This window comes from Pimephales promelas, chromosome 23 (assembly GCF_988280905.1).
Source record: "Pimephales promelas chromosome 23, fPimPro1.hap1.1, whole genome shotgun sequence".
NCBI lineage: Eukaryota > Metazoa > Chordata > Actinopteri > Cypriniformes > Leuciscidae > Pimephales > Pimephales promelas.
Genome location: NC_142791.1, coordinates 181,044 through 199,414, shown reverse-complemented (window position 1 = coordinate 199,414; position 18,371 = coordinate 181,044). Strand labels below are relative to the sequence as shown.

General features: G+C 40.5%; 1 protein-coding gene and 1 long non-coding RNA gene across 2 annotated transcripts; both read left to right on the top strand.

Moving 5' to 3' along the window:
• Positions 1-750: 750 nt before the first annotated feature.
• On the top strand, positions 751-3,771 carry rexo2 (RNA exonuclease 2). The gene is made up of 7 exons (XM_039675585.2): positions 751-981; positions 1,338-1,421; positions 2,713-2,790; positions 2,865-2,976; positions 3,053-3,161; positions 3,253-3,306; positions 3,409-3,771. The coding sequence occupies exons 1-7, from the start codon at positions 766-768 to the stop codon at positions 3,524-3,526; spliced, it is 771 nt and encodes a 256-aa protein (XP_039531519.2). The 5' UTR covers positions 751-765; the 3' UTR covers positions 3,527-3,771.
• Positions 3,772-6,181: 2,410 nt separating this feature from the next.
• Positions 6,182-17,792, top strand: LOC148969356 (uncharacterized). Its single transcript, XR_016149486.1, has 3 exons — positions 6,182-7,322; positions 9,650-9,827; positions 16,282-17,792. It is a non-coding gene; the product is annotated as an uncharacterized LOC148969356 (long non-coding RNA).
• Positions 17,793-18,371: the final 579 nt, after the last annotated feature.

The following is an 18,371-nucleotide window of genomic DNA, read 5'->3' as shown; positions in this document are numbered from 1 at the left end:
TGTCAACAACACCACTAATGATGTACACCAACCATTAATTTAAGACGAACATTAAGTAGGTAATTATTAGGGACCATATGTGACTGTGCAGAAATATGAAGCATTATAGGCCTGTCACCCTGGCCTGGCAACATAAGCTCGTTAAATACTAAAATATACCCACAAACATAAACTTTGTGATTTCCTGATATCGATGGGGTAATCATCATGCTGTGTGTGTTCAGGCCCAGTGATGGTCCGTTTGCGCGACCTTATGGACACAGTGCGTTACTGCATCTGTAGTGTGTTCATATGAAATCAGATACAGATTCATTAAATCATTTACAACAACAACAACAACAAAAAAAGCTTTATTTGCATGATTATGTAAGGTGTAGTAGCCTATAGATTACAAAACGTTGTAATGTTCATATACAGTCTATACAGTTTAAGCAAATAAATATATAAAATGCATGTTATAATTCAATTTAAAGACTTAAATAAAAAAAAAAATACTACTAATAATAATGTATGTGTTCAATATTCAGTTATAATTTAAATGTATTAAGCTATGTAGCCTACTAATATTTTAATGTACTATTAAATTTATTACAAATGAAAATAACACATACGCACACGTTATGTTATAATACTAATATTTACCATCAAGTGCAAAACTATATAAAACATTTAAATGAACTATTCTGTTTCCATGGAGTTTTCTGATCTGCCTGCAGTGTTGCGCCGCGCTGGTATTTACGACACTTGCGGTCGGAAGACGTCAGTATGTGTGCACACATGTGGAGTGCAGCGCGTGTTTCCGCATTCAGAGTCCTGACTCGAGTCTGCGTGTCATCACAGCGGGTTCAAGCATTCCCACCAGTGTTTACAGCCCACAGCCGATGTGCCCCTGTGCTCGCCCAGGGCTTGATGTCCAGACGAGCTGACAGCAGGAAGATGTCTCAGTCCGCGGCGCAGCGGATGGTCTGGGTGGATCTGGAGGTGATCAGCGCTTCGACAACACGAGAGGCTTTTTTAAAATGATTTCACGGTTTCACATTTTAAGTCAAAATCAAGATGTTTTAACAGAAACGATGTATGGCCGCAGACCGATGCGTAGTTTTGTAGTATTTCATATGTGAAGTGATGGCATGCGTTGATTATACAGCAAGTCCTGTGCAGTCTGTTCTTCTTTGGATTAGATGTGGGCTAGTGTCTCTCATGCATGTTTTTGCACACAGTTCCCGGTTTTGGGTTCACAGGACGCAGTTTTGATCCAGGAACTCTTCAAACACACACACACACACACACGTGATTGCGCAGTCTTCGGTGGTGTGACTGGTTTTCTTCTGTTTCAGATGACAGGTCTGGATATCGAGAAGGACAGGATTATTGAGATGGCCTGTATAGTGACAGACTCGGACCTGAACATCATTGCAGAGGTTGGTGATTCTCTTCTGCTTGTAAAATACGCAGAGAGACCGGGGCCATGCTCAGTCTCCGACACAAATATGATGTTTTGTATATCCAGATTAATTTTTGGATTTGAGGTCATCTATATACTTGTGTACACTTTTTTTACACCCATTAAAGGAGTAGTTCACTTTTGAAAAAACTTTTGCTGATAATTTCCTCGCCCCCGTGTCATCCAAGATGTCCGTGTCTTTCTTTCTTCAGTCGAAAAGAAATTAAGGTTTTTGATGAAAACATTCCAGGATTTTTCTCCATATAATGGACTTCAATGGGGTCCAAACGGCTCAAGGTCCAAAAGACAGTTTCAGTGCAAACTGTTCAAATGTCTTTAAACGACTCCAGACGATGAATAAGGGTCTTATCATGCGAAACGAGCAGTTATTCCAAAAATGTAACTTTTCTAAGGACAAATGCTAGCCTTGCTCTATTCTGTGAGGCGCGTTTGTAACGTCACGTAATACGTAATTACGTTCAAAAGGTCACGGGCGACGGAGCCGGAAGTACAGAATCAAAATCGTCTGACATCGTTGTTTTACCTTTTAATTCCTTTTTTTGTAAATGGCGTTTGAGTTAGTTTGCACGTTCAACCTATGCGTTCAACTTGTAAACACTGAGACCAGACAAAAGTGAACTAATCCTTTAAGTTCAAGTTCAGGTAAACTACATTTAAAAACACCACCAACTGAATTATATTGATGATTTGTGTGTGTTCGCACAGCTAATGTGACAAGTCAGCAAATGTAATCCCATTCCAATGAAGCAAAAAACTAAAAGTACAAATTCAAAACATTAAACTTAGTCAGTTCTGACCAAAGCAGCCCAGAGGATTAAACTTTGTAAATAAATACTTTTACATTAAAAAAAACCCAAACATTTATAGTGCCCCATTTTTGTGGTTTGACTGTGATATCTACAGTAAGTTTTAGAATTTTGCTGTCAGCTTAACTTTAGCATATCTGCTGTTGTGAATATTGTGCAATATGTGAATGTATGTTATTACTACTATCAGTGTGAAAGGAAAATGTCCATCCAATGAATAATAATAAAAGAGTTGAGTGCAAGTCAATTGAAAAAATGTCAGAAAATGTCTTCAACCGATTTCAATTTTAGAATTAAAATATTGATGACTCGAGGATGGAACGGGGATGACCCTCGCCAGAATCCTCTAATGTCTCGGATACGTCTCGCTCCTCGCCACCACATGAGAAGAGCATGCCCACACTGCCTCTTTACAGATAAAACCTTCTTTGTTGTTGTTAGGGGCCAAATCTGATCATCAACCAACCAGATGATCTGCTTGACGGCATGTCAGACTGGTGCAAAGAGCATCATGGGAAGGTGAGTGCACATTCTGAGTGTGTCCGGTCTGGCCTGAATGAGCTTGATGTGTGTGTTGTGATGTGTGTTGCCAGTCAGGCTTGACGCAGGCCGTCCGGGACAGTCACATGACTCTCCAGCAGGCGGAGTACGAGTTCCTGTCCTTCGTCCGCCAGCACACGCCGCCCGGACAGTGTCCTCTCGCAGGTACGGCACGACCCCAGCGCCCGCCGCGGCTTCTCTGGCGCGTCTCAGGGGTCAATCTCTGTCTCTCCGTCCACAGGGAACTCCGTTCACGCCGATAAGAGGTTTCTGGATAAGTTCATGCCGCAGTTCATGAGACATCTTCACTACCGCATTATAGACGTGAGCACCATTAAAGAGCTGTCCAGGTCTGTTCCCCACATCACTGCCGAGTTCAGACGCGCCTCAGCGGGTACAGGAGGAAGCTGATGATGATGTCTTTCCCCTTCTGTTCCCCAGACGCTGGTATCCGGAGGACTACGCTCTCGCCCCACAGAAGGCGGCATCGCACAGGTCTGCGCTCGCGGCGCCGGAGAGGCTTCAGAAATGTTTAAAGCTAAAGGAGAGCCGTTTGGTCTGATCTCAGAATAATGGTGTGTCTGTTTGAATTTCCAGAGCGCTGGAAGACATCCAGGAGAGCATAAAAGAACTGAAGTTTTACAGAGCCAACGTTTTCAAAGTGACGGAGAAGAGAAAAGCAGTCGAAAACGGCGACAAGACGCCTGTGAGCTAATCTCTGGAGCGCTTTTAGGATCGTCCTCACGTTTGGATGAAAGCTTATGTGAATACTTGAGAGAGAGAGCACTGTTTGTTTTGTGTTTTATTCTTAGTTTAAAAAGATCCAAAAAAAAACAACTCATTGTTTTGAACCAGTTCCTTTTTTATTCTTCGTGTTCCTTTTAGGGAATCTGATTTGTTGCTTGATTACTGGATCGTGTCCGTGTGCAGTAATGAAACAGAAGTGTGTTTGAAAAGGTTCTTCTGTCTGAGAGTTTTTATTTCACTCCTTTTTTGAATATAAATCATTTTTTTGAAGGATGTTTAATGTGGCTATGGTGTAGTGTTGCAGTTCCTGAGGCAGACGACAGAGGGCAGCACACACTCGGGGAATCTGTGATCGGCCGTTGTTCACATACTTAGACATTTGACTCTACTGAACCCAAATTAAATGGCAAAAATTGTGAATCGCAATATAGTCCATTATTTTACATTTAAGGTAATCTAATCAGATTACTTTTGACTTAACTCCTTTATCGCATTTATTTAATGATCATCTTGTAAATGTAAACATTCAAAGAGAAAGAAAATATATTCCATTTTTATTAATGACAGAATGTAGGCTATACTACACACACAAGCGGGTTCTAGGTGGAGCTGTAAGGGGGGCTGTCTGTATATAAATATTAAATTATGAATTTGTACATTTCCAAAGAATAATACTTTACACTAGTTACTGTTGCTACGCCCGTCAAACTGCATCTGGGCTCTGGTTTGGTATCAACATGGCTTTATGCTGACAGCTCTTCCTGCCGAAATGTTATCAAACTTTTATAAAGCAGCAAATAAAGTGTCCGACAGAAGTAGGCAAAAGGGGCTGCAATATGCGTTCGAAGGTTATATTCAAGACATACAGGTGAAACGCAAGAAACAAGGCATCGAATAGAGGCAAAAGTGTAACGTTACCAGTCACAGTCAAAACATGAACCACCGCATATCCTATTAATCGAGATGGAGGCTGGGACTAATGTCCACACTAATATGTTTTCGTTTGAAAACGTATATTTTTTCTCTCCGTTTTGGCCTTCCGTCCACACTGACGGCGTTTTAAGTCAACAAAAACTCGTTTGGAAAACGCTCTCCAAAAAGTGGAGTTTGAAAACGCCGTTTTCGCGTTGTAGTGTCTATAGTATCCAGCGGCGGGTCTGCAGCTGGATACATCTCTGTAGTGTGGACAGGTATCTGAAAACAATGACAGTTTAGTCATGTGATCCATGTAGATATTCATGTTTATCGGTGCCTGTTATGTTATTCATTTTTACACTATTGCTAAAATATGTTACTTAATATGTGCTATTCTTCAAAGCACATCTCAGTGAGCTTTTGTGAAGTTTCACGCATGCGCAGTAAAGTGAATTTAGAAGTTTCTGATCCACACTGATCCACAAACGTCGGAAAACGCTAGTGTGGACGGAGAGCGTTTTTAAACGAAAACCCCGTTTTCAAATGTATCCGGATTAATGTGGACGTGGAGCAACACTGTTCATGCAAAGCTGGGTAGGTCTCTATTCACTTCCATAATCGTTATTTTCAAAGCAAACGGACTACATGAGTATTAGCAGCGTGTGCTAGCGTATCAACAACCGGTATAATCATAACCTAAAACATTATAAAACGGTCTAACTAGTAGCCTTCACAGTAAGGTTAGAAGCAAAAAGATGTGCTTGTTGAATGATGCTTGAGGGGTTTAGCTGACTGAGGACGTACACAGTTTAATCCAAACACGACACTTGTCAGGATTTGACTTCGGTTTTGGGAAGGGAAAAAACGGACACCCCCCTCCAACCTCTCTGGGAAACGCGTATCTGAGTTACAAATGCCCGAGGCACAACGTTTAACCATGTTTTTGATAAAACTACGACGGTAATCGCCTGCCGAGACCAAAAATATGAGACGCCTGTGGAAAAGTGTCGGACCTCTGTAGGCTCGTCGTTCTTGGCTGCGCTGTGATTGGTCAATCTACATTCTAGGGCGTGGCTTAGCCAAAGGCTTACTATTTAATGTGGAGGTGATTAGATATATGCACAGATATACTGTTTCTAACAGAATTAAGGGCCTTGATGTGGACCGGTGTAAACGCACCTTGTCCTAGATTGGCTTATGATCCGGATCACGGGGATCACATGTTAACGGAGTGTAAACGCAGCCTCTTCGTTTGGTTGGAGCCGCCCAGAGTAACATCAGCTCTCCGTCTGTCACTGTTCGATCCTACAAGGGAGACAGAGAGACACCAATGCACAAACCATGCAGCTGTGACACACTTCTCATCTCTCTTTCTCCCACAGGAGGAGGAAGATCCTCTTTAGTGGTCAGGGCAGACCTCTCGCTGTTTGCACTCGTCCGGTCAAACGATTTAGAAACACATTTAGTCATCTGCATTTTTACACATCTCAAGCAGTTTCTCATAAGTCAGCAATATCTGCGGTCCACAATGGCAATTTTAAAATAGTAGAAAGGCTGTTTATTTTAGGAATGGCCTTTGTTCATGGTTGTGGATTTGGTAAATCTGTTCATTTAAAGTTCTGATGATCATGAAGAGATCAGATGAAGGTGGATATCTCCTTCAAGATCAGAGATGGTGAAGGTTATGGAGAAAAATCCACAATTCTTTTAAATTCTTTAGTTCTTTAGAATACCAGCTATTTAGACATCAACAGCCTACAATGCAAGATTAGGAACTATTTTAGATCTCCAAGGAACCAAATGGCCTAAGAAAGAACCCAATGCAGAGCTCATTACTGAACCATAATGTGAAATAGAAAGGCATTGAAGACTTAATTTTGAAGATTCTGCAATCTCTGAGAGTAAATGTCGTTTGCAGAAGAAAGAGGAACAAACGTTCTCGGGTTTGCATGAGTGTTTTCATCCTGCAGGTTCACAAAACCCAGTGGAACGGGCCGTTCTGAAGAGGAAACACTTATAGATGTCTTTTCTAAAGCACTAATTCACCTAATCACATTTAATTATCATGCAACAAATTAATTTCAGTAATACAGAGATTTTGCATAAAATCTTCTAACCACTTTGACGTGTTGAACTGGCGTGTCTGAAGATTGTAGTAAAAGGCCCAAAATATGGAGGATTTCCTGATTTTCACTCAAAGAAAGGGAGATAAATAAGACTTTCGGAGTGAATGAATGTGATAAATCAGCGGGTAAAAACATTCTCCATGCTCAAACACCAACATTTGTTCTTGAGCCATGAAACTGTAATTTATGCATTTCTTAATTGCGCTTACTCTTAGATATCGCTATTTGCATTCGTTCAAGGGCCGAAGAAAATGAAGTCTGGAGCGTGATGATGATGATGTACTAATCCATCGGGAATTCATAACCCTGAATCAACAGGAGCTCACGTAATTACTGACGAAGTCTCATAATTCATCAGTTTTATTCTGGCAGGCTCCTTACACACATTAAAGCTTCATTAAATTTGTGCACTGAAAAATGGCTCGCATTTACGCTAATTTGATTACCTGCCAATTATCGGCAGTTGAACTGAGTTGCTTTAGTTAGACCATTATCTCTGAATGCTCCTTAATACCCAAAAATAATAAATCTCATGTCTTCAGCTGTAGGTGTTCAACTTTTGTGTTGTTTGTTGTTTTTCATAAATTTGCCATGAGACACTTTCCGTCTTCCAAAGCCCTGACACGGATGAAACACGGATCCGATCGGCTTTGATCAGAGCGATGAATCAAAGGTGAACACTCGACATGAATCTCAGCGACGCGCGTGTGTGACGCCTGTCAGGTGAGATAAAGTGTGTTTTGGTAACTTTCAACCAGATGAGTGTTTACATTTCATCCACATTTCAGGGCTTGATCAGGATGAAATGCTCTAAATATGGATGTAGTGGAATAAATAACACAAAAACGTGTACAATAAATAGCATGCTAACACGCTACTTTTATTTATGTTGCAGTGAGTGTAGCACAAGCTAATTTGTGCTCTATCCATTTTATCCGTATAATAAGATCTGTGGGTATGTAAGTTGATAAAGTAGTAGGCTACCTCAAGGATGTGAGTTTATAAATATTATAACTGTTATAGTCTTTAGCAACTTGTTAGCATAAAGCGCTTAATGTTCACTGTTTGATATGGTATTTTTGAAAAGAGTAGGCGGTATAGAGTGCATACTGCACAGTATTGTGTAAGTAGAAAGCATTTCCATTCAGAGCTTCATTTCGAACGTGGCCCGACGTAAGTAATCATAATTTGAGCTGTTTGGCAGTAGCCTATATACGGGATGACATTTAGCTGGAAAATGAGTCTTAAGCACCATGAATTTCTGCATCAATCATCTGTCGTTGTAAACCCAATCTAGTGGAAGCACGCTAGCATAAAAGCATTTAGCTCTATTATGCTGTCAGTCAGCGCTGATGTCAGCATTGTTCTCCAGTCCTTACAAGCTGAACGGGCCAAAGAGACAGACGGATCCCTCACTCACACACACACACACACACACACACACACTGACTGAATGTTCTTACGTGCTACACTGTCCTAACACTATGGGACCCGTTGCACGACACCATTCTCAACTAAAAACAGGAAACTTTTAATGTTTTTTGGCTGTTCATTTACATGACAACGCTGTTCTGGGGCCTGAAAACACAAACTTTTGACAACAAGTTTTTAACAATATTGTTATTGTCTTATTTGTACTCATTTGTGAAAGCGGTGACGTCCTGTGCTGTGCATATGAAGTGTTTTTCTTTACAAAGTGACATCGCAACTCTTGGCCTGCAGTATAATACAGCGCTTTAGGAGAATTCGAGGATCTGTGTGAACGGGATTTTGTCTGCACACAAAAAATGCAAAGAAATACACTTTTTTTTTAAAATTTGGATTTCGTACGCCATTGCGATGTAAACACCCTGAAAGCCACCATGAAAATGACAAATCTGTGATTTTTTACATAAATATTTTTTTTGTATTTATTAATGATTTATCTGTGTGCATCCAAATATCTTCCCCTCTCTCTTTACTGACGCGAGGGCGGGGCAACATGTCTCTCACATGAGGTTGACCAATGACAAACCACAACCATCCAATCAATTCCCAATGAAAAAAGTCAAGTCCCGCCCTCCATTTGTTCTTGTTCGAGAAGCGTTTCACTCAGATATACATCACAATAAAGAAGAAAAGACTATCGCTTCTTTCATCTCATGGATGAATTTAAGATGCACTTAATGTATGAATTTCATTGCTATGACAAATACTATGACAAAATGAAAATAATTTTTTAAATTGTTAAATTTAAAAAGTAATAATTTTTTTTTTAACCATATAGCTATATAGTACACAAAATGTATAGGTTTAAAATGATAAAGACGTCCAGACATATCCATCTTAACATATATAACTCGAGACTAAGACAATAAACATTTATTTCCAAATTTCTTGTACAAGAAAGGCTTACATCTGGAATAATTTGGCACAAAAGATGTTCGCAATACTTTAAAACCTTCCTTTGAAATAGGACCTGAAGTTTCATCATTCGGTTTGATTTAAGGTGAAGCTTCATAAATAACAGGTAAAATAGATTCTGAGTGAAAAATAGCAGAAAAACAGAAGCAGCGTGAAAATCCAAACGGTGGGAGCCCGAGGGAATTGTCCTTTAATGGAAGGGAAAATAGGCCATGGTACATGTTAAGTGAGAATAGAGAACAAGAGAAGTTGAGAAGAGCGGGTCGTGTGGTGATCACGGCGAAGCGCATTCAGACTCAAGACGCAGATTTACTTGTGCAAACCCAGGTCAGAAAATGATCCTGGACCTGCTTGTGTTCTCAGAAAATAATGGCAGAAAATTCAGAATTTTGATGTATTTATTTATTTAAAAAATTTAAATACAATTGCAGTGTCTGTTTGTTTGTTAGTTTGTATTTAAATAAATGTATTGATGTGTGATATGGTCATAAATGGCTGAGGATGATCCATGTTCTGCACTCGCTACAGAGACGGTGTCGTTGTGATCCGGTGGAGTCGGGGGACATTTAGAGAATTAAAGTCATTGTGATCTCGTTCCTGACATCTTACAGAAGCTCTTTATGTCTTTTTCTCTTTTCTTTTATTAGAACGGCCTCTGAAGGTCATCCAGCATTACAGAAGCTCTGCGCTGTCCCGTGTGTTTGGGGGCTTCGGGACCGCAGGAATAAAGCATCTCATCCAGCCGGCACATCGACAGGTTTATCCAAAAATCCTGAATCCTACCGCCAGAGTCCCTATCCCAACATCATGCCCGTCAGGGAGAGGGTTAGTGTGAGATCCATTTCAATTAGACTGATCTATCTATCTATCTATCTATCTATCTATCTATCTGTCTGTCTGTCTGTCTGTCTGTCTGTCTGTATGTATATATATATATATGATTATTTGTTTAATTTACTGGAAAATAAAATAAATTTTTTATAGTAAATTTGCAGTTCATTCAAGACACCCCGATCCACACACACACGATTTACTCTCAACCTCTTTAGAGCTTCTGAAAAATTACATCCCATCGATTTTGTAGGCGGAGAGCAGTGGATGAAAGTTCAGGCAGAGTAATGCACACACACACACACACACACACAGAGAGTAATGCACAGAGAGAGAGAGATGAGGAAAGATGCTGACGTGATTTTCTGTTCATGTGATTGCCTGATCCCGTAAGTGACGTTATGGATGGGATATTGACGGGCAGCAGGACACCGGCGTTAGGACACACATGCTCACTTGAGTGCAACGTTTTGGAACAAAGCCGCTGTGAGGAGAGACGAACATGTCAGAGAAGGGAAGAGGTTTTAAATTATGCAGGGCCAGCCGAATCGAGTCACTGGACAGCGGGACAGGAGAAAGACAAAAACAGCCCCTGTCAGTGGATCTGACACATTAGTGGCGTTTGTAAGAGAAGTGGACACTGCTGCGGTCAGCGCTCCTGCAGGACTGATGGGTCTGATGTCCACTGTTAGCGCTGCCGTTCATCTCTTATATGGCCACAACAGACCACACTCAGTGTGTTTACTGAAGGCCAGTGCGCCTCGGCTAATGGCAGTCATTACAAGAGCCGTAAAAATCAAAATAGTAATTGGTTATATGAGGATTCAGGTCGAGGAGCCTCTCTTCAGTCTGCCATAAATGGAAAAAGGAGGTCGTATATTTTCTGTCTCGCGCAAATTGAATGAAAATTCAATATCCACATGCCTTGGATGATAGAAACTGCAGTAGTGAGTGTTTTCATATTTAGTGTTTTTCTTTCTCGTGTGCATCCGTATTCAGATCAAGAGAAATCTTATTGGGCTCTGGCTCTGGCTGTATTTTACAATATTTATCAGTCTCCATTATTAAATGTCCTTGTAATATCTCATCAAAATGTAATACCTTGCTGTTCCTCTAAAAAGACTTTCCTTTTTGGCTGATGTCATGAAGTCTTATTGTTCTGTTCGTTAAAGTGAACTAAGAGCCAGGTTCAATTCAGGACTAAGCGTTTGCAAAGGCCATTTTTTTGTTGACTTTAAAGCCGAGAATGAAACAAATAACTGATGAAATGCCACTTTCATTAATACAGTGATTCTGCTTTAATCATATATAGACATTAAAAAAGGTATACCTAATAGTACAGGTGTTTAATTAATAAGGTGATTTACTACTTTTCAAATGTCTAAGATCGGTATGAATCTTCTTCTTCTGCTCTTGAGTCAGCCCACAGAACCCAATGGATCAAACACGCCTATGACGTCATTTCCTGTCATGAACATTTTTCCACCGTTTAGAACTTTCAGGAAAACCTAATTTCCCGAACTCCTCCTCAACGTTTGTCTGTTATGAGGATCTTCAGACCAAATACAAATATATAATTTAAGTTGATTAGTCAAACCGTTCTCCAATACAGAGCAAAGAATGAATATCTCCACAACACTTTAGCATATTCGGACCAAACTTGGTGTGTGTCATCACAACCTGAGGGACGCAGAGCCACTTAGTGGTCGACACCCTTCCCTCATTAATATGCAAATGAGCCCCATCTCCACTCACTCACTCACTCAGAGATCCACTTGCTGATGATCAGATGTTGTCGTGATTGGTTACAAGGTCGTTTGTGACGCGTTCAAACAAAAAAGACTCTGCAGTGGTGTCGACTTATGAATGATGTGTCTTAAAGTATATTATAATCAGCACATGGACATACATTAAAAGCTTGATTTTCACTACAGGGGGACTTTAAAATTTTTTTGAAAGTCCCTACTGCTGACCAAGTCCACATTTATTTGATAAATCAGTATTACTGCATTTAAACATGTTGTGGAGGTCTGCTGGTGTTGTTTTTATGGCCGCTCTGAGATGGGTTTGTGATGGACAGCGCCGGTTCTCCGGATATATCCCTGAGCTCAGCATCCCTGTCTCCTCATCGCCATGACGACTGCTATTGTCTGCTGTCACTCCCGCTCGCTTTCAACATCTCATAGTGCGGGATTCAATATTTTATCACCTGTGACCTATTTTAATCTTTTCTTCCCTATGATTTTTTAAAACAAATCCTCCATTCAGTGGAGATAAAGGCACTGCAGTGTAAAAGTGCGTCTGGGCCGGCGGACACGGTGGACTGATCGATAACCGATCTCGTGTCTCGCTGACTCCAGATTGCTTTGGAGTCCCAGCGCTTTAATCGAGCTCCTACCTCTCGGTGCCGTCCTCGGTGGATGGTCTGGCTGAAGGGTTAAGAGCGTGGGCGAGCGCCCCGTGTGCCAGCGGTGCCCTTAGGCCCTCACACACTCTTGTTCCCATCCGTTCAATACACAAGTGGGATTCATCCCTGGACTTACAGTATATATAGTGAGCATATTTCTCTTTTCCTGCATCAAGTCTTGTCAGTATGTACAGGTTGCACATCAGTGTGTCCACAGTATTGCCATTTACAAGCTGGTCTTCTTTAAATCCATATTTTTGAGTTGTCTGGACTTTTTTTTATATAGTCTTGGATCCGTGGTAATGATGTGATCGTCTGCAGATGTGAAGGAATCGATCAGTCTCTGTCCTCTAGAGTTTCCCGATTGAACTTCACACTTATTTAAAAAGAGAAGAAATTCATCATTACGACCTCACAACTGCCCAGCAGTAATCTCATAAACTCTCCAAAATAATTGATCTTCATCTCCTTGTGATTGGTTTGTGTGCTTGTGCTGGTGTTTTTGTAGCAATACCTGTGTGTGTGTGTGTGTGTGTGTGTGTGTGTGTGTGTGTCGCTGCATTTCTGCTGACCATCTGCTTTATGGTGTGTCCTTCAGGGACAGCTCCTCTAAGTCAGAGTCAATTCAACACACTCGAGTCAATATCCAGCCGCACACTCACAAAACATTAAAAATGCAGGACTCTCTGAGGCACACACACACACATGCAGGACATCACACACTGTAATTGCAGCTATTGATCAGGAATCTAATGGCATGATCAACACAACTGTAGTTGACTGACGCTAACATCTTTATTCCCTCTTCTGTAGTGTTATAATAGATAGAAAAGATAATCACGACGGTCCGAGTGCAGCGACGCCAGCTTCAAGGTGACTTCTGCTGTGTGTGTGTGTGTGTGTGTGTGAGAGGATCCGTTACAGGCTGACAGATTCAGCACTAGGACCTCTCGCTCTCTTTTCCATTACTTACACCACAAATCATTCCTCATGCCGTGATACTCGTGTCAACCTCGACCTGCTGTAATATTTATGTGATGATGCATAACTGGTAGGTAGACTGCATAATCATGTCAAATAAGTCAACATCCCATAGACAAAACAATACATACCATTCAAAAGAGTACATTTCCCTTTTCACTAATTCTGCAAAAATATTAAGTGTGTTCAACATTGATAATAATCACAAAAAAGCACCAAATCAGCATATTAGAGTGATTTCTGAGGGATCATGTGAGTAATGATAATGATGATTCAGCCATGCATCACAGGAATAAATTACATTTTAAAATATATTATATTATAAATATAAATATATTAAGATGGAAAACAGTCATTTGAAATTGTAGCTATATTTAAAAATATTGCTGTATAATTGCAGGTTTTATACGACAACAATGTACTAAAAAGGTTGTTCGTGAGATTTCTGACAAACATTCACACGGATCCTCAAAAATGACTGTATTATGCTTTCTGCATGAAGCCAATAGCTGGCAATGACACTTTGGAATAAACACTTAATATGCGTGTGCATGACGATAACGGTATCATGTTCGAAAACGTGCACTTTAAAACCAAAAGTTTGCGTTCTCAGGCCCTCGAGTCCGATCGTTGTCGTGTAAATTAAGTGCCAAAACGCATAAAGTTTTCAGTTTTTGTTTAAAATAATGTCGTGTAAACGGCCCATATGATGATGAGGAGAGAGAGAGAGAGAGAGGGAGAGAGCTATTCAAGCACAAATGCATCATCTAACAAATTAAAGTCAAAACTAGATTGAACTTGAGCACTTTGCTGCATTGTTGGCTTGAAGTAAACGTGGTGTTCATGGACATTTCTGCTCATGTCAGACCGGTGTGTCCATTAGTGTCCTCAGGGGTTCTGGGAAAAATCAATTGTGTTCACTCCGAGCAGGAGAGTCAGAGCAGACTTGTGTTGCCTGTCTGTGTGTGTGTGTCCTGGTCAGAGCGGTTCTGTAATCTCGGGTCCTCGTGTGTGTGTGTGTGTGTGTGTGTGAGTGTGTGTGTGTGTGTGTAAGGGTTGCTGGTGTTAGTGGAGTGTGTGAGAGCCGGAGCTTTATATCTGGAGTTCTGCCGGGAAGACTCAGTCATGACGTCACTGTTCACCTTCACTTTATCCAGTCGGGCTCTAAACACTCGTCCAATAAAAGGCCGAAACTTACACACGTTTGAGTTTGCAGATGCTGACGCTTCATTCACCTTCATATCATCTTGTGTTTGCTGAGCGGTTAATAATTGTTTAACGGCATTATTCTCCCGAGTCTTTCTGCTAGAACTGGAATTGTTCCCATGAAACAGCCATAAAACCAGAATCCTGTGGAAAACATTATGCCATAATATAGTAAATGAACCTGCAGTAGCGAATCAGGCGGTGTTTCTGTCTGTTGTGATAACTAACTCAGACTCTTCTGCGATCCGTGTCTTCACAGGAGATTCAGAGCTGTTTCTGCAGGAGATGTGGGTCAGCGGTGTATTGTCCTCTTTAACCAGCATCCAGTCCTCTGAACAGCAGAGCTCACGACTTTATTGGATTTTCTTTTGTACAGAACAACCGCAGACATTTTCTCTCCGGACGGACTGATGTAAACATGCCAAAGTTTTTATCTTGTGCACATTCATAAAGGCTGGAGTTAATATATGATTTAAAGTTATTTCATACTAAATACTTTTTTCATAAATAACCCAACAAAATTAGTGTAGTTTTTTCATGTTTTGGATTGATCATCGAATGCTATGGTATGGTATCGATCTGTTGAACAACTCTTAACGAAATTGAGTGACGTCAAAGCTGTATTGTGATTGGTTATCAAGGCACACGTGATCCAAGTTCTCCTTCACGCTTTTAGCCTCAGATCTGCCAATAATACGACCACGTCTGCGTCCGAATATTCTCTTGAGGGACTTATTTTGAGTAAGTAATTACTTCCCGACTGCTGTATGTCTGTATCATGTATGGCCTCAGAGAGAGGAAGATGGAGGAGAAAAATGAATTCCTGGATCTGAAATTGATTGCTGTTCTAAGATTTTGAGTGAACATGTTTCATTTTTCATTATTCAAAGTTAAACACGTGTAATGTGTTCAGAGCACACACTGATTCACATTTAATGTAGATAACTGTTTGCTTGGACTTAATTAAAGACCGGTTGGTTTGGAAAGACATGTCAGCCGCAGCCGACCAATGGGCTCATGCCAAACTAATTCTGCTTAAATATTACTCTCATATCCTTCCTCATCTCTCATTCAGCCAACGAAGATCCCTCACTGCTTGAAGAGTTGGAGGACCAGCCGCCGCAGAAACATCATCTGCAAGTCTAATGATGTTGGCAGTTCATGCCGTTGCAGTCTTTAATGAATTTAAATAACCCAATTTAAACAATGACATGCGTGCACTGGGAGATTGATGTGCCTGCCAGTTCAGACAGGTTTGTCTGATGATGTGGGATCCCATCTCAGTGTAGTTCCCATAATGCACTGCTGGAAATGTGTGTGTGGTTGGCTGTTCAGAGAGGTTTGGCCGTTACTCATCTCACATAAAAGTGCTATAAATACTGAAGCTCGCACTTCTAATGCACACCTACTGATGAAGAAAACTGCTGAAAATAAAATAATCTCTCAGGGTTAATTAGTGCAAAACCTAGTCTGGCATTTAGAAATAATCCTGCAGATTATTATTAACAAGTTTTAACTGTCTATAGTCATACGCTGTTTATAGCTTGTGTTTGGATCGTTTTATGATTAGTTTCCATTGTATTGTTTCTTTATACGCTGATGTTGAGCGTGTGTTTCCAGGTTTGGCACAAACACTAAATTGTTTCTGATTTACTTCCCCGTCAGGTACAGAAACAAACTTCAGATATCCCTGAGAGCAATCGCTTTAATTAAAGCTCGGACCACAACAGTGTGTGTGTGTGTGTGTGTGTGTGCAATCATGTACTGATGTGTTTAGATCACTCTCTGATATTGTTGCTTGTCTTGCGCATGTAAAACTGAGTGATATTTATCTGTTTCTGTTTTTATTATTAGGCCTCTAGACACCAGAGACGCTCACTAGTTTTTCACGTTCTTCTTCCGAGGCCTTGAAAATGGGCTTTGAGGAAATAGGCCTCATCTTCGAGGGGAATTGAATTGCTGGGCCTTGGCTTTCCTCTCATTTCCGTGGTGTTTCTGGGGATATTAAGGTTGCAGTGTCCCCAAGCAGACTTCAGAGGATCATTCCGGTTCAGAAGTGGTCCATAAAAGGTTTGATTTACTCTGAAGCCCCTTCTTGGCTGTGTCCTGATTGTGCTTTCAGATTGAATCAAGAGAAAACACAAAGATGACCCAGAACCATCCGTTTTGTGGACGTGGGTAATGTGGTCCCGGAGCAGGATCTTGATTAATCCCTGCTATGCTCTCCGGGAAGGTTATTAGTTGAGCCGTTTGATGAATGAACACTTGCCTCTGAATTATGGGTATTCTGCAGCGGTTCGCAGATTTACAGCGCTCTCCCTGGCGACGAGGGTCTTAACTTCTCCGTCTGAAAGACTAAAACCAGAGGAGGTTTGGGTCTATCTTCCCTTTAATGTGTCTGTCAGAAGACCACTGGGTAACCATTCACAGAGAAAGATCATTTGCATCTCAGTCTGCAGCTGAAGTCTCAGACGCAGCATCACCATTTTGCTTCTGACATTGGGAATGAATGGATTAATGGATTGTTTTAAAGTGTAAGGCCTTTCTGAATAATGCAATGACCTCAGTATGTTCTAAAGAAGCTTCAGATTTCTTGTACATTTTGTTTTAAGACATTTCCTTTCTGTATGACCTAAATTTAGTGTCTAAACTTGAGTGCGGCGTAACCGAGGCCGTGATGAATTAATAATCACCGCAAAGAACTTTGTCCTCAATCTTCAGAACTCAAAATAGCCGATTGATAGTGGAATAAAATACATTGTACTTTTTGTGGTTGGCTACACCGCAAGTAACCAAACAAGATTTTCAAGCCGCTTTAAGAGACGCCATCCGCCTGTGCCAAAATATGAAAATTGTGTCTGAAATCAGGTCATGGCAATAAGTCCTGTCCTCCTTCACTGCTCCTTTCCATGAGACCTTCATGAATAATCAGAGAAAAAACAGGCCACTGTTGGTCTTTGAAGTTTTCCATGCTACTAAAAATAATCCCATAATGCATTATAATGAAAACCCATTTGTTGCTTCCATCTCTGCAGATGTAGTCAGAAAGCGTCAGCGGTAAACACCAATCCAGAGAAACTGAGGATGAAAAGGAAAGTTTTGCAGTTTGATTGACAGGTAGGGTCAGGTTTTGTCCTTTATTATCTGCCCCAGACTATATATATATATTTATCTTGTGCATAACCCCTCTCCATACAGGGGATCGCTCGAAGGCTAAGAGTAAAGAGTGCAGACGCGTATCAATAAATATGCTGCGACTGGACGGGTAAACGATATAAAAGTGCGGCACCTGGCCACCGAGGATTTATATTTAATCATGGGTAATGTTGGTATTATAGAAAAAGAATATAAGTTCCCCCATGTTGTAGTCTGTTTAGTTACTTCAGGTGTTTAGCCTATGTTCTGTTTAAGTTGACCTCTTGGGCGCAGAACTGTCAGATTTCTGTAAATCAGTTGTTGTTGTTTTCGGTTTGTAAATAGAAACTTATATTTTTAACTTATTTTTAACTTTTAACTTAGTTTGACTCCTCATGCCTGCCAGCTTGGTCCTTCACAACTTGTAAAAAGCGTTCAGGTCCTCGTAGAGCTTATAATTAGCTATAGATTCATTTAGGTGTTGATATTGTTGATAGACATGACCCAGTGAACGTCACGTGTTGTAATCTTGTACAGCAATGTCAAACAAGATTATCAGTAATTTTTTACTTTGTTCCTCACACAAAACTATCATACTGTTTTAAATGTATATAAAGTAGCCTAATGGACTACGCTTGTGGTGTTTATGTAGCCTAGTTTTGGGCAGATATAGATAACATTTTTTTTTATAAATTTATTAATGGCATGTCTAATTGTTATTTACTGACCTTCCTGAAACCTCTTTCCCTTGAAATTCTATAAATTCTAATTCTATAATTCTATATTTTAATTGGTAACACCATATAATA

Coding starts and splice junctions, on each gene's coding strand:
- rexo2 (XM_039675585.2), top strand. CDS start 766: ATGTGTGCACACATGTGGAGTGCAGCGCGTGTTTCCGCATTCAGAGTC. Junction 1,422..2,712: donor ACCTGAACATCATTGCAGAG/GTTGGTGATTCT, acceptor TGTTGTTGTTAG/GGGCCAAATCTGATCATCAA. Junction 3,162..3,252: donor ACCATTAAAGAGCTGTCCAG/GTCTGTTCCCCA, acceptor TCTGTTCCCCAG/ACGCTGGTATCCGGAGGACT.